Consider the following 13,880-nt stretch of genomic DNA (forward strand, 5'->3'; position numbering starts at 1 on the left):
AAGGGAAGTCTAACACGTCCAGAAATACCAGTGAGCTATGACAGTAACCTTTTCATCTACCAGGTGCTTAATGCAAATGCTGTTGAAAACGAATACTACCAATAGGCAGGCTATAATACCTATCTATTTAACTTGTTTAAAAAAAATGTCCTTATGATGCCTAGAAACGCTTGAATAGGGCTATTATAAATATTAAAACACCTACATTCTGAAATCAACTTTTCACATGTATCAATAATGTTGATAAAAACATGCCACGCATTTGACAGGATATAAAAAGCATCAAAAAAACTGTGATGCCACTATTGTTGTTCCGGCGAACACAAATAGGCCTATACTTTGACTGTATAGGCCCCAGCAACATTAACAATAACAACAAGCCTGTGTAACAATAACGACAACAATAATGAAAAATCATCATAATACTAATAATAGCTACAGGCCTTTAACAATAACATTGCCAAATATATGCATAATTAAGATAATAATGATGATATAGATAGCCGACTAAAAGTTCTGAATGCTGACATTTAATGTGCTACTTGGTCTATAGCAACAACATAAACTATTTTTCACCTACATTTCTTATTTTTTCTTAAAATGATGACTATTTACAGCCTCTTTCCACATCCTTTAAGCAACTATATTTCCAGTAACCTGTCAAAGTACGATTATAAAACTGATCCAAACGGCTATGACAAGATCACCATCGCATATTTAACCAAACAAATACAACGTATGCTTCGCACGCCCGAGCCTGCGTCTTTGTTCGCTCGTCGAGTGGACTCATGCAGTCCAACCCGTCCAGTGTTGTCTGTTCTGCAGGCGCCAGGTTAACCCCAGGGACATGGGAAGTCAAGGACTGAAGCTCGAAATGCAGAATAATGTAATTCTATCTGGTCTGAATTCAACCTAATTACAGCAGAAAGCAAAACAGGCAGAGAGGCCTGAGAATGCAAATAGGGCGGGATGACAGGCCCATCAGCTTAATGCTGCACATGCTAGAGTGGAGAGCTTCGGAACAGAAGCAGAGAATTCTGGGCGCGAGTCTGAGTGACGCGAGTTAATGAAGGCGTCTTTCTTCTGTTTTTCCAAACAACGACGACCGAGATCCTTTAGAAAACAAAGTCATAGACGAATTTAAATGGTTAAATCCAATAAATTGTCAAATCAACTTATTTGATTGCATGCAGCCTAATGTGTGTATTTACAGGCTATTCTGCGCTATGGCCTAATTTTTATAGCCTAAGTTAATCCAGTTCAATTGAGGCATATAGGGTATTATTCGAACGTATACCCATTTAAACTGATGGTTTATTACCCATTAATAAGTCATACCTTATTATAAGGAATTCATAAGAATTATGAAGAAACGCAAAGCTCAATTAGACCCATTTGATAGAATGTGATGTTATTTAACCTCCAGAAGTTTTTCCACTGTAAAACCAGACGCATTCGCTAATAAAACGTTTGAAATGGTAGGCTATTTGTTGAAATGATTAGGCTAACTGATCACACAACGTGTGTTTAGTTTCAATGTCGCATGGTTTATTTGTCATCCTGTCATGCATTAAAACCAGCATTTGATGTGTTTCAGTGCGCAGACTCATCTTCACCCTTCAATCTGAAGGTTCCACACACACGTGCACACGAACACCAGCCGCTGGTAGGTCACTATTATTTCGAAGAGGCAACTGTGACAAATTCCTTTTGTCTCCAGTTTGCCGGTACTTTATTACCCAGACGAGCAACACTGCCTGCAGATAACGATTCATCACGCGCTTCGGCCCAGCATTGACATAGCCCCGGGGCACCGAGCTAAACCTTTCATATTGCTTGTGAGGAGACACACGCACCAAGCAGCTTGCGAAGGGGGTGTGCAAATTCGAGAGAGGTTTTGATTAGATTGGTTTCAGATCTTAAGAGGCACCATTTTTTTTGTCAAGTTCAAATATCCACTTCTATCTAAGGGGAAAAGTTGAATGGCAGTCCCATGAATTCATATGTGGCTAAGAGACCATAGAACGATTGCTGAGTGCCGGTTTGATTGGTGCCCTTCATCTGCCCATATCTCAGCTTTAAAACTAGCCTATACATGTTGTGTCTAATGAGTTTGATTTCAGAATGAGCTCTTAAATACACCTATAATAAAATGAAACTCGAGTTAAATAGCGTTAAGTTGTCACGTTCAATAAGGAGAGTGATTCTTACTGTTCAAAATGATTAGAATATAACGCAATTAAACGCTATACCGTTTTGCCTGTTCCTTGAATTGGTTTTGATGTTCAGCATAATTTGCTTTTGGCTGAAAGGATAGCCTACCATAAACGAACACCGTTCGAAACGTTGGAAATCTCATTTGAGGTATAGCCGGAAAAGAGAACTATAAATAATGTTTTTTCAAAATCTTGTATGATTCTTTGGGTCATCCGGATATCTAATATGAGAAGAGATTAATAATGATCCACAATCTCAATTATCCTTTTGGTGAGCCGCGTGTAAGACTATATTTCTAAAGCCAATAATTAGTTTTAGTCTGTAAATCGTCATTAACACGTTGTACACTTTATCCTTATTAATTCCTGTGCTTTCAGAGCTGAATTGCTAACTACTTGCTTAATATTCCATTTACGTTTATGACCTTGGCGGAGACACGCAGTCGTCGTTTCTTTGGCTCTTTGCTGCCAGGGTTTAAGAGTCGCTATTCAGAAGGAGAAGAAAGCCTCTATCGGCAATTGGGGATAATGTGTAATGCATCATGATCATATTTAAACATTCATTTTGCTACACTGACAGAACATATTTTCAAAATGTCCGGCAACATATAGGCCCTGCTGTCCTTTAATGTGATCAGGCAGGTTTAAAAAAGCAGTGGGTGATCATTTTTATTTGACACTAGAAATATCGGTCCCTCTTCATTATATTCGATCACATTTAAAAACAAACACATCTAATAGCAGGGTACGTTCCCCCTACCCTGGTCCATGCACCATTATTGATATAGCGTTGAATTCACACAATTGATTTTTATGCTTCCCTCTAGCCAGTTTGTGCTGCTGAAAGATATCTTTATTCGCACGGATACTGAAATAAGTGTGTAATAAAACGATGATATATTAAATTCGTTTTCCCTGTGTTGCGGTTTTATTATGAGACATTCTTCAATTTTATTGAATTGAGACCGGGTAATCCATCGTGTTGCTTCAGGGAGAGAAAAAAAGTTTGAATAATGTGGGGTAACCGACGCATGCGTTTTGCATGATTATTTAATGTAGGCTATGCAGCATAGGCCTACTAACAGGCGAGCCACTGTGGTTTCCTAAATCTTATAAGGGCTGGCATTACAGAACTGAGTAGCCTACCCTTGGCCTGGTTATCAAAAATCAACACCTTAGACTTATTTCACTACTGTAGGCACATCTTAGTAAAAGCACATTCAGTAGCCTAGTCATCTACCCAACGTCCTTGGTCCATTTGAAATGAAAAGGTAATTAGACATATAGCCTAGCCTACATGCGTTCATGTTTAACAGGGTTATTCTAGGCTATAAGCTTTTAATTTCGTGTTTCTATATAATGTTGATTAATGTTGATGTTCTGTTTTTATTAAACAACGTTTCTCCACTAAAATATGTTGTGGCATCGCCGATAGTATTCCCCAGCTTGTTATGAGGCGCAAGACACCAGCTAGAAAATAGCTGCGGGTTCTTTAAGAGATGGGAGCGGACTACAAAGGGTTGGAAACGCAGGGGCCAATAGTTGACCGAATGGTAGGATTTATGCAGTAGGGGTATCTCACCTGCTGAAAATCACTTCTAGACACAGTGGAACAGGACAATCTCGTGCTTTCCCAATTATTATTCATGTAGGCTACAGAACGGTTAACACTTAATTTAGTTTCGTCTTTTGATACGGTGAGGTTGAGACGTCTGTGCCCTCTGTTTTTGGAGCTCGTGCAGACTGTAGAGCACCGCCAGTGTCTTCGGGAGAACTTCGGAAGTCCCCAAATACGGATTTAGCTGTAAGTAATCGGAATAACAACTTCACATATCACCATTTATCCCCGTTTTGAATATGCCCAAATAAATTTGATGATGCAACCGGGTGCGGGATCTGCACTTCATTAGCCTCCAGTAGCTGTGTACCGATGGATTATCAATAACCTAGATAATTCAGCCTACCAAAGCATGATTTCGTCTGGACAAATAATGGAAAGGTTTTGGATGGTGTTTGTCACGTAGACTACGTTTCAAGTAAGTTTTCAGGCTTCAAAAAAGGAACATTTTCGCACACGTGGGCATCATTTAGTGCCTGTTATTGCGCCGAGGGAGACATCATCCACATCAGATCCTATACTTCTACTGAAACACTGTGAGCGTCTGTGATACAATGAATACAACAATGGAACACACTGGGATAGAAGAAGTGAACCAAACGCACCAACCGCACGAACCTATCAGTTTTGGGATCGACCAGATTCTGAACAGCACGGACCAGTCGAGCAGCTGTATGATACCCAACCGAGCCAGCGACACGGATTACCCAAACGTTTACACCAATGGGTACAACAGCGTCTATAACCCGGCTTGTTCCATGGCTGCCGGACTGGCCGGTTCTTATAACGTGAATATGAATATGAACGTGAGCATGAACATGAACGTTAACGTTAACTCCGGTAATGCCGGAGGTGTTATTAGGGTGCCCGCTCACAGACCGATGCCCCCTGCGCCACACCCGCCCCCTCCTACCCACACACCTGGCCTCGGCACTGGCCTACCCACAGTGACGACAATGCCAGGTATGGGGAATGCGGCGAACTTTACTTTTCCCTGGATGGAGAGCAGCAGAAGATTCGCAAAGGACAGATTGACTGGTAAGAATAAATATTAACATGGATCTTTATTTTTATTTTTTTATCGGTAAATATTATTGAGACTGCGCAGATTCAGTCTAAACCTCGTAGGTTTTAGCCTAATAAAACGGATATATAATGTTATTGTGGTCTATGTAGTTAAAATTGAAAAAAACATTTAACCATAATCAATTGGCAAGAGTAAAACATTTTGTCTGACTATTAGTCAGATTCTCTTTGATGGAGTTAAGCTGTGGGACTAGGAATTTAATTGATCAAGAACTTGAACGAGAAGAAAAATATGTTATGATCTTTTTTTGAAAAGCGGGTGGACAGAAAGGATAGCTAATAAATATTAGAGGATATTCATAATGATCATAATCATAATAACGACATTCAGCCTCATGTTCTGACAGAAGAGAGTGAGAAAGACTGAGAGTGAGAAATGAGGTCAACAACGGCTTTATGAAATCGCTCGGAAAACAAAAACGGCATTAAATATCTTAGCAAAGCAGAAAAGCAACACAATTCTAGGTAATAGCCAGCAGTAGCCCACTAAAGTACGGTATAATAGCCTATATAAAATAATAGGCCACTGTTAGGCTATAGGCTCTTATAGTCCCAAATCATTGTTATTTGGAGGATTCATATTTATTAATATTATTGTTGTTATTATTAGTAGGATATTAGGAGTAGTAGCCTACTTATATTGTTGTTGTTATTATTATTAAAAGCCTATTTTTGTTCATTTCGTTATTGTCCCTAACCCATGAAAACACGAGTTGAATATATCTTTAGATCCAAAGGGCATTCAAAATGAACACACTTGTAGACCTGTATAGCATATTAATCATTTACGCCATTAAATAGCCTAACTTATTTATCAATGACGTAGGCCTAAGAAGAAGGAGCCTATAGCCCTAAAATAATAATTCAGGCAAATAAGAAAAACGATGACAATATGACGCGTGTAGCCCGTGTTCCTTCCTATACTTCTCAGTGATTTTATCGATGTGTTTTTTTTTGTCTACAAAATAAAATAAAAAACGTGTTTTTGTAACGAATACATAACAATGCATCACATCAAACCGTTGACCATGCAAATCATAAAGAAACACATTAGCTTTTTATTCACCGCGGTATCTGCGTTAGCCATCAATGCTTAGGCCTATTTATCTAATGTTTCACATGTACACCAAAAGTCACTTTTGTACTGAGCTGACGTTTGTTATAGTCCTAATGTTTTTGATAATCATTTCATTTAATCGTCATGTGTTGTATTATGGACTAGTGAGTGTGTTCATGACCTATATGGTGGACAGACAGAGACAAGGAGACCAGTAGGAGCTATAATGTGGCCTCCACAGTTTTGTTTTAAAGTAAGACGAGAAATTAATATGAGTAGCCTAATTGAATGGGCCATATCGTAAGATGGACTATTTCGAGTGTATAACCTCACCCTTGCGCGAGCAATACAAGTTCTCACATGACGTCACCAATTTCAAAATGAAAATGAAGAACATCATGGATCGGCCTGCATTAAATATTCACAATGCTGTTCCTCACCATTAATTATTCAAACCAGAGAACAATATGTCAACTGCAAAAGATCCTATGTAAATATGCTTATCAATTTTTATTCATAGTCACAATGGGCCTCTCGTTTAAGTTGTTTCATTTTGGTGTAGCCTAGGCTACCTAGACCTATAGCCTATATTTTCGACGCTATCAATCACAAGCACATTTTTTCCGTTGTTTAAAAAATATTTTTGTTGTAATCACACTGGAGTGACTCTGAGGCTATCCGTCAACATTATTGAGAGATGAGACAGACATTTACTAACCCCATGCACGTGAATCTACCGACTAACGAATTGTGAAATTTATGTCGCCAAGTGCAGTAATAGGCAGGACGTTACAACCACGGGGCTGTGTACGTGCTGCACTGTAGGCTATTTTCGATATATCTTAGCTTGAAATAGATGTAGACTCATTTAAATGATTTCCACACACAGGCCAGCGCCAAGTTTCACCGCAAGTGTCACCGCATGAAATGAAACGGTGAACATGCCTCGCCTCGGAGATGCGATATTCACAACAATCCAGACATATCAAGGATAGACTTTGAGGCGTTGAAATGGAATAGGCTACCGCTGGTTTTTATGTTAATTGACTTCTTGGCAGTTTGCAGTTTTGAAGAGGAAGATAAGTCTATAAACAGATTTATCTGAAGTCAACAAAGAGACAGACGGAAAATCCACACGCAGGCCTCCTAGCAGGCCCCCATAGGCTATTAAATGATGTGTTGGAAACGTTTATGAAGAAACAAAAACAATCGTATGTTCAATGTTCTAGGCTTTTCTAAATGGGAGTAAAACTAACGTTGGGACTAAAACGTTTCTTATTATACAAAATGTTGACATTTTACATTTACTAGGCTTCCTTAAACTGTTATTTCCTTTTCCACTAATGTTCTCTTAAGTACATTAAGTACTACATTATGTCAACGACAATTAGGAAATATTAACACCATTTAAGTGGCCCTATTAAATAGGAAAATACCAGTAAAACACTCTTGTGAAAAATATGCATCTGTGTCATAATTCTGAATAATGGTATGCCTTTAAATTACTGCATAAGCCTGTTTTTTTTTTAAGCAATGGGGACCACCACATAATATTATATTTGTCAGAGAGGTTTAGCTTTCTCTCAAACATGCTCTCTCAGTTTCTGTGACAGCGGCAGGGATCCCTGCTTTGTCTCATAGTATAATAAATAGCAATATATGTTCATGTTATATTTCAATATCCCTTTAAGAATCCTTCATGGTTATATTTATTAGATTGCTACAAAGGTAATATCCGCTAAGGGGAAGAGAAGCGCTGTCACAGTGAAGTGTTATTAAGTATAAGTGGTTTTATTATAAGCCCCATATTCTCTGCGGTGCAGCTTCTTCGTTTTTGATATGCTTATGTTAAATTGTATTACCCAGGCAACAGATTTAGGATTCTTGGCCATTTCTTTTGTCATTCCACGGAGACCACAATCCTCCTGTGGACAACAATGTTTTCCTCAACAACAGTATTTGTTGGTTCATGTTTATGTGAAAAAATGTGGGTCTATGATATTCTGCTTGGTGTTGATGCTCTTGTGTGTAATATATTAGTATGCATTATTATTAATCAGATGCTCTGGGTTTATGGGAGTCTACTGCTACATAAACAATACTGGGATGTCATTGGACCAACTATAGTAATTATTTTATAGTAAATTATAATTGAGATGAGGTAAACACAAGACTTTGTGGCAACACTTATAATAGTGACCTTGGGACTTGTGGTGGAGCATTCTGTAAATCTGCCAGTTCTGTCTTCTCAATTCAGAGGACAAAATATTGAGCAAGTTCCATAGCAATCATTATTATTATGTTATATTATTATTACACCTGCTAGGGAAAAGTTCCTTGTGCTCTTATTTAAGGTTCCTGCTTTGTATTTAATTAACAACCGCACCAGAGATTTCCTAGCAAGGTCAAACTGTCTCGTGTATTTTCCACTGGTCCGCATGTCGCCTGTTTGTGTGTTACTGTTGGGTAGATTGCATACGAACGTGCTTGTATGTGTCTGGGCCATTAGCTAGCTCACAGATGTCTGTAAATAGACGTGTAATACCATATTATCTGTCTCCAGACCAGCCTGTGGGGCATTGAACAGACAGGGTCTAACCGTGTGACCTGCACACTTTTGTGCAAAAATACTGTTGATCAAACACCATCTAGTACTTTGTTATTTTGTGTATTGTTTTCCATGGTAAATATTTTAATAACAAAATTAGTTACTCAAAGTGTCGTAAAGTGTTTACCCTGCCGTAAAGTTTTATGAGTTAATGTCTCTCGTTTTTACGTGGAGATTTTCCTAACTAAGTAGCGTGTGTATATGCATGCGTGATCGTCCTGCATTTCTGTCTATGCAGGGCTTGTTGTGCTATTGTAACAGATGAGTTTTCAGGCAACTGAACTCTCAACACAATATCTAGAGTTCCCCATGGGGGCATCTTTGCACATGTTTCTGTTTCTGCATTTTAGCTTCTGGTGAGCCCGCTGACTAAACAACCAGATAAACACACTGTAGAACAACCGACAAACAGCTTGAGAAAAGCAGGAATGATGCTAATATTAGGAGGCTTCCAAGAGTCGTCCTGGATGAGGCTTCAGAGCGGATCTATAGTCAGAATATTGTATTACAAGGGAGGAGTTTGTTTATCCAAGCCTGACACAATGGCCAGTATCCGTAGATATTTCATGATAGTAGTACCTCCAACATAAATACCATTGCAATAATCCATCAGTAATTGCTATTGTCTGTTCATGTGTGGTGTATACTGTATATATGTGCCTTTACCTGCTATAGTAAAACCACCGTCACTAAGACAAAATCCCAAATACTAACCTGACTGAATAACAAAAGTAAAGTAACATCAACGAGGTCGCCCCCCCCACCCCGTTTCCCTGTGTCCCCCTCCCTGTGCTCCTGGGACACCCCCCCCCCACCACCACCACCATCCCTCCCTACCCACATAACCCCCTCTCATGCCCCCCTCCCTCCCTGTGCCCCCCTCCCTGTGCTCCTGGGACACCCCCCCCCACCACCACCACCATCCCTCCCTACCCACATAACCCCCTCTCATGCCCCCCTCCCTCCCTGTGCCCCCCTCCCTGTGCTCCTGGGACCCTGACTGTGTCTCCCTCTCTCCAGCGGAACAGATAGAGGACAGCCAAGCAGGAGAATCCGTGGGCAGGCCTGGGGCCCCCGCGTCCTTGCCCGGCCTCTGTCCCATCCCCAAGGGAGACATCGGCAGGGTCCCTGCCTGGAGCTCTATGGAGACGTTAGCCAAACACTATTACCCTGAGCTCGCTCACCTGCGAGACGCTGCAGGCCCACTCGCAGACTATCCCTTTCGAAAGGGCACATGTCCAGGTGAGTCTTTCCCTGGTCGGGTCGTAGGCAAGGCCTGTTGTGTTGTTTACCGGATAGAGTAGAGCGGTTGGGTAGTCATGGAAGCACGTCTCTGGGGTGTGGCTGAGAAACTGCAGGCGAGGTATTTTCTGTTTAATCGAACCATGGACAGGGCTGCGGTGTTGGCGTGGTTGAAAAAATCAAGGTAGAGAGAACATTTAATAACATAAAAGATAACTAGGTTGGACGACAAAGCAGACTGAACGTGACGATATCCTTTAATGGCACATGTTCCTCCAGGGTTTATAAACATATGGTGTTTTTTTATTACGATTTCTATAAATACGTGTAGGTGTTTATTGTTTACATATCAGAAAAACATTTCTGTTTCTCTTCCTTTTTAGCAGCTTTATCACCGTTTTCCGTGACTCGGCGCATCGGTCACCCGTACCAGAACCGCACGCCCCCCAAGAGGAAGAAGCCTCGCACCTCGTTCAGCCGTGTGCAGATCTGCGAGCTGGAGAAACGTTTCCACCGCCAGAAGTACCTGGCATCTGCCGAGCGGGCCACGCTGGCCAAGGCCCTGAAGATGACGGACGCGCAGGTGAAAACCTGGTTCCAGAACAGGAGAACCAAGTGGAGGTGAGGTCCTAGCTAGGTCTAGTGACTTGACGGAAGTGCTTTTTCACTCCTTCCTTGAGCGTTTAGATTTTTTTATTTGATCATTTATCAGACGCTTTATCCAAAGGTGTAGGTTTTCAGTATAGTAGAACATTTTCGTATAATTGGGCTTGAACCCTGGGGAAATGCCTAGCTTTTGCTGTTTTTGACACAGATAGACAAAAAAGAAGCTAGAACTTATTTTGCTTAGCGTGGATTTCACTAGTTTTTTTCAGACCAATTCACTTGACCAAGCACAATTAGTCCAGCTCTTAAAAGGCCTTCTAGAAACTTGCTGACTTGCTGATATTGATTCACTCATCTGGATTATTGAGTGCACTGTCCATGGCAAACACTCACTCCTCTAATTCACTTCAACTGTTGTTTATAGTCATCTTCAGATAAAAGAGGGGGCAGTTGAATTGTGATATATTATATTTACCTTACATTAAATGAAAAAACTTAAATAAGTAAAATTAAATAAGAGTATATAAAACCATATATATTTTAGATAATGCTGCACAATACATTTTACCAGTTTTTTCCACCATTTTTCATCCGATTTTTCCACCATTGATACAAACACTGTTTCCATGCAGCTTAATGACATGACAAAAATAACCACTGAATTGGCTAACCACTTTTCAGATTTGTTAGTTTTGGTGTGATTCATGTTATAGGATGTGCATGGAGAATGAATCTGTGTGACAGGTACGCTGGTTACGATCGTCTGATCAAATGAACGGCAGAGGAATCACATTACGCTGATGTAGTTAGAGAAAATGTGTGGCTAAAGAAGACAGCATGGTGTACGAAGGAATATTTGAGAGGTGTGTTTCTATCTCTGTTTGACATGCAGTCCTAAACATTATACTGTAATGTTGTTTATTGGACGACCATTTCGGCCTAGTAATGCTTGTTAGGTTAATTCATTTAATCTATAAAGATTCACATAGTTTTAATAAATATGATTGATTGTCGTAAAGTACAAGCATGTGCTCTTGTTTGAGACAGGATGTAGAACAAGGTTGAATATAAATTGTTTGTTTAGTGTTTCAGTAGTTACACCTTAGAACTGCATATAAACCAATGTTTTAATAATATGTTGTATGCACCCCAGTTTTTTTTTCTTACAATATACTGTTAATTGAAAATGTTCTACCTTTTCCACCTTCTGAGAAATATATAGCGTTTTTGGTATATGTGCATATACATACATCTATGGCATATTAATGTATTTTGGTGTCTTATATTTCCAAAGTTCCCATTCTGACTTAATGCTAGCGTTAGCATCACAGTGGTTTTCAGAAGAATATGTGACTGCCTCCCCTCAGCTGGGGACGGGTATAGCTTAGCGGTTAGAGCACTTGTCTGCAGATCAAGAAATCTCAGATTCAGATCCCCCCCTGTGCTGCAAATAGCTTTGGATAAAAGCGTTGGCTGAACGAACACCTTACGACTGGTACTGTATGTTTTGCTCCACCGTGTGGGTTCAGATGGCTGAGCGGTTAGGGAATCGGGCTATTAGTCCAAAGGTTTACCGGTTCGATTCCCTGACGTGCAAAATTACGTACTGTCCTTGGGCAAGGCACTTCACCCTACTTGCCTCGGGGGGAATGTCCCTGTACTTACTGTGAGTCGTTCTGGATAAGAGCGTCTGCTAAATGACTAAATGTAAAAATGTAATGTGTCTCCAGACGACAGACGGCGGAGGAGCGTGAGGCTGAGAGGCAGCAGGCCAACCGACTGATGTTGCAGCTCCAGCAGGAAGCCTTCCAGAAGACCCTGAGCCAGCCCCTGCAGCAGGACCCCCTGTGCCTGCACAACTCCTCCCTCTACGCCCTGCAGAACCTGCAGCCCTGGGCCGACGACCACAAGGTGACCTCCGTCACCTCCCTGGCATCCGTGGTCTGACTGCATTCAGCGTGTGTGTGTGTGTGGGTGTGTGGGAATGCAAAACAGTATGAAGGCACAAATATGTATTAAATGTTAGTCTTAAAGGCACAACTGGGTGGGCCGTTAGAGTAACCACTCCCATGTAGATGGACCATGGAGAAGCCTGTGTCTTCAGCCTTAAGTTGATGTTCAGAGACTGGTGGATTACGGGACAGTCAAAACCCGTACAGTTTGTTCTGGACTGTTTGAATGGACGTTGTCGTATAAAGGACCTACCGTGCATCGTTAAGGACACTGGGGAGACCTTTAAAGACAACTGCACTGTTTATATATCTGTGAAGACCGCATGTCCTCTTCTGTAGAGCACACTGCACTGTGTAAATCTTCTCATTAGAGACATTTTGAGTCTGTTGAAAACGTTGTACGTTTGTTTACACGCTAATGAAAAGGATGATTTTAATCTTCTGCTGTTGTTCTGTCAGAACTGAACATGTCATTTTCTTACCTTACACTAGATTTTCACTCTCCCTTCAGCTTTCGGTGTAGAGTGGGGACCACGGTTAACCTTCCCTCCCAGGGATCTAATGGATACACGCTAACGATGCCCCTTCATGAAGACTGTCCTGTTGCCCTGTGAATCCCCAGAGGACAGACTCTGACCCTGCCATATGGCAACATGGATTTGATCTCCTTTTTTTTTTTTCTTCCCCCTTGCTTTTGACTTTATACAACGTAGTAATGCATGTTTCAGACATTTGTGTGCACTTGGAATTTGCCATTGAAGTCACCAGCCGTCGATGTGGATTCTCTCCTTCCTGACTGCAGGCTGGTATTATGGGATGTCTGCACAAAGATTTCTCATATGCTACATTTAAAGGTGTTTTATATTAAATAATATTGTGACTTTTTGAAAAGATGATCAATATGGAGGCTTGTCGTTCTGTTGTCGAGTCCTGTGGTTTGTTTCACCTACATGTTGAGGTTGTTTCCTAACACTGGAGCCTGAAGGTTTCGTTTCAAGAGTTGTTTGTGAACCATGGCCACCTACACACCAGACGGCTGTAAACACAGATAATCATTCAGTCTAAGTCATAACAAAAATGTCTTATCTCAGTGCTCCTATCAAAGTTAAATCTTAAGGGAAGAGGCGCTGAATAACTGCTGTTTTATTGTTTGTTAATGAGACTTCACACTTCCCATGAATTTCATAATCTACAGAAGGAATGCAGTAATGCTTTGTTTATAATGGGATTGTCCTCAAAAAGAAAATACATAAACACTACCATTGCAGATGCCACAGTGTTTACTAAATAGAAAAGGAATACATTTAAGTATATACACAGATTAAACATGTAACATTTGAGAGACCCAAAACAAATACCCAGGATTGTTCTGAAGAATTGCTCTCAGGAGTAACTCAAATCAAGTACCGTAAACTATACAGCAACTCAATCGCAAATAGGTTCAACAGTGGTAATGTAAGCTTAATGTAACAAATTCAGAGGGAAAATTAAATAT

At 40.6% G+C, this 13,880-nt stretch overlaps 1 protein-coding gene across 4 annotated transcripts; it reads left to right on the top strand.

Annotated features, from left to right (window-relative positions):
* Positions 1–3,837: 3,837 nt before the first annotated feature.
* Positions 3,838–13,279, top strand: tlx2 (T cell leukemia homeobox 2). 4 transcript variants are annotated; one of them, XM_067247884.1, is made up of 5 exons: positions 3,838–4,872; positions 9,606–9,827; positions 10,211–10,448; positions 12,164–12,344; positions 12,897–13,279. In XM_067247884.1, the coding sequence occupies exons 1-5, from the start codon at positions 4,389–4,391 to the stop codon at positions 12,906–12,908; spliced, it is 1,137 nt and encodes a 378-aa protein (XP_067103985.1). In that variant the 5' UTR covers positions 3,838–4,388; the 3' UTR covers positions 12,909–13,279. The 4 variants fall into 4 exon arrangements, with proteins under 4 accessions (XP_067103985.1, XP_067103986.1, XP_067103984.1 ...); XM_067247885.1 differs by having other exon boundaries at positions 10,214–10,448; XM_067247883.1 differs by lacking the exon at positions 12,897–13,279 and having other exon boundaries at positions 12,164–12,380.
* Positions 13,280–13,880: the final 601 nt, after the last annotated feature.

This window comes from Osmerus mordax, chromosome 12 (assembly GCF_038355195.1).
Source record: "Osmerus mordax isolate fOsmMor3 chromosome 12, fOsmMor3.pri, whole genome shotgun sequence".
NCBI classification, from domain to species: domain Eukaryota; kingdom Metazoa; phylum Chordata; class Actinopteri; order Osmeriformes; family Osmeridae; genus Osmerus; species Osmerus mordax.

What these genes read in the sequence shown, in the direction of transcription:
- tlx2 (XM_067247883.1), top strand. Translation starts at nt 4,389, where the DNA reads ATGAATACAACAATGGAACACACTGGGATAGAAGAAGTGAACCAAACG. An exon ending in CGCAAAGGACAGATTGACTG is followed by an intron (nt 4,873 to 9,605) that starts GTAAGAATAAAT and finishes CCCTCTCTCCAG; the next exon opens with CGGAACAGATAGAGGACAGC. An exon ending in TCGAAAGGGCACATGTCCAG is followed by an intron (nt 9,828 to 10,210) that starts GTGAGTCTTTCC and finishes CTTCCTTTTTAG; the next exon opens with CAGCTTTATCACCGTTTTCC.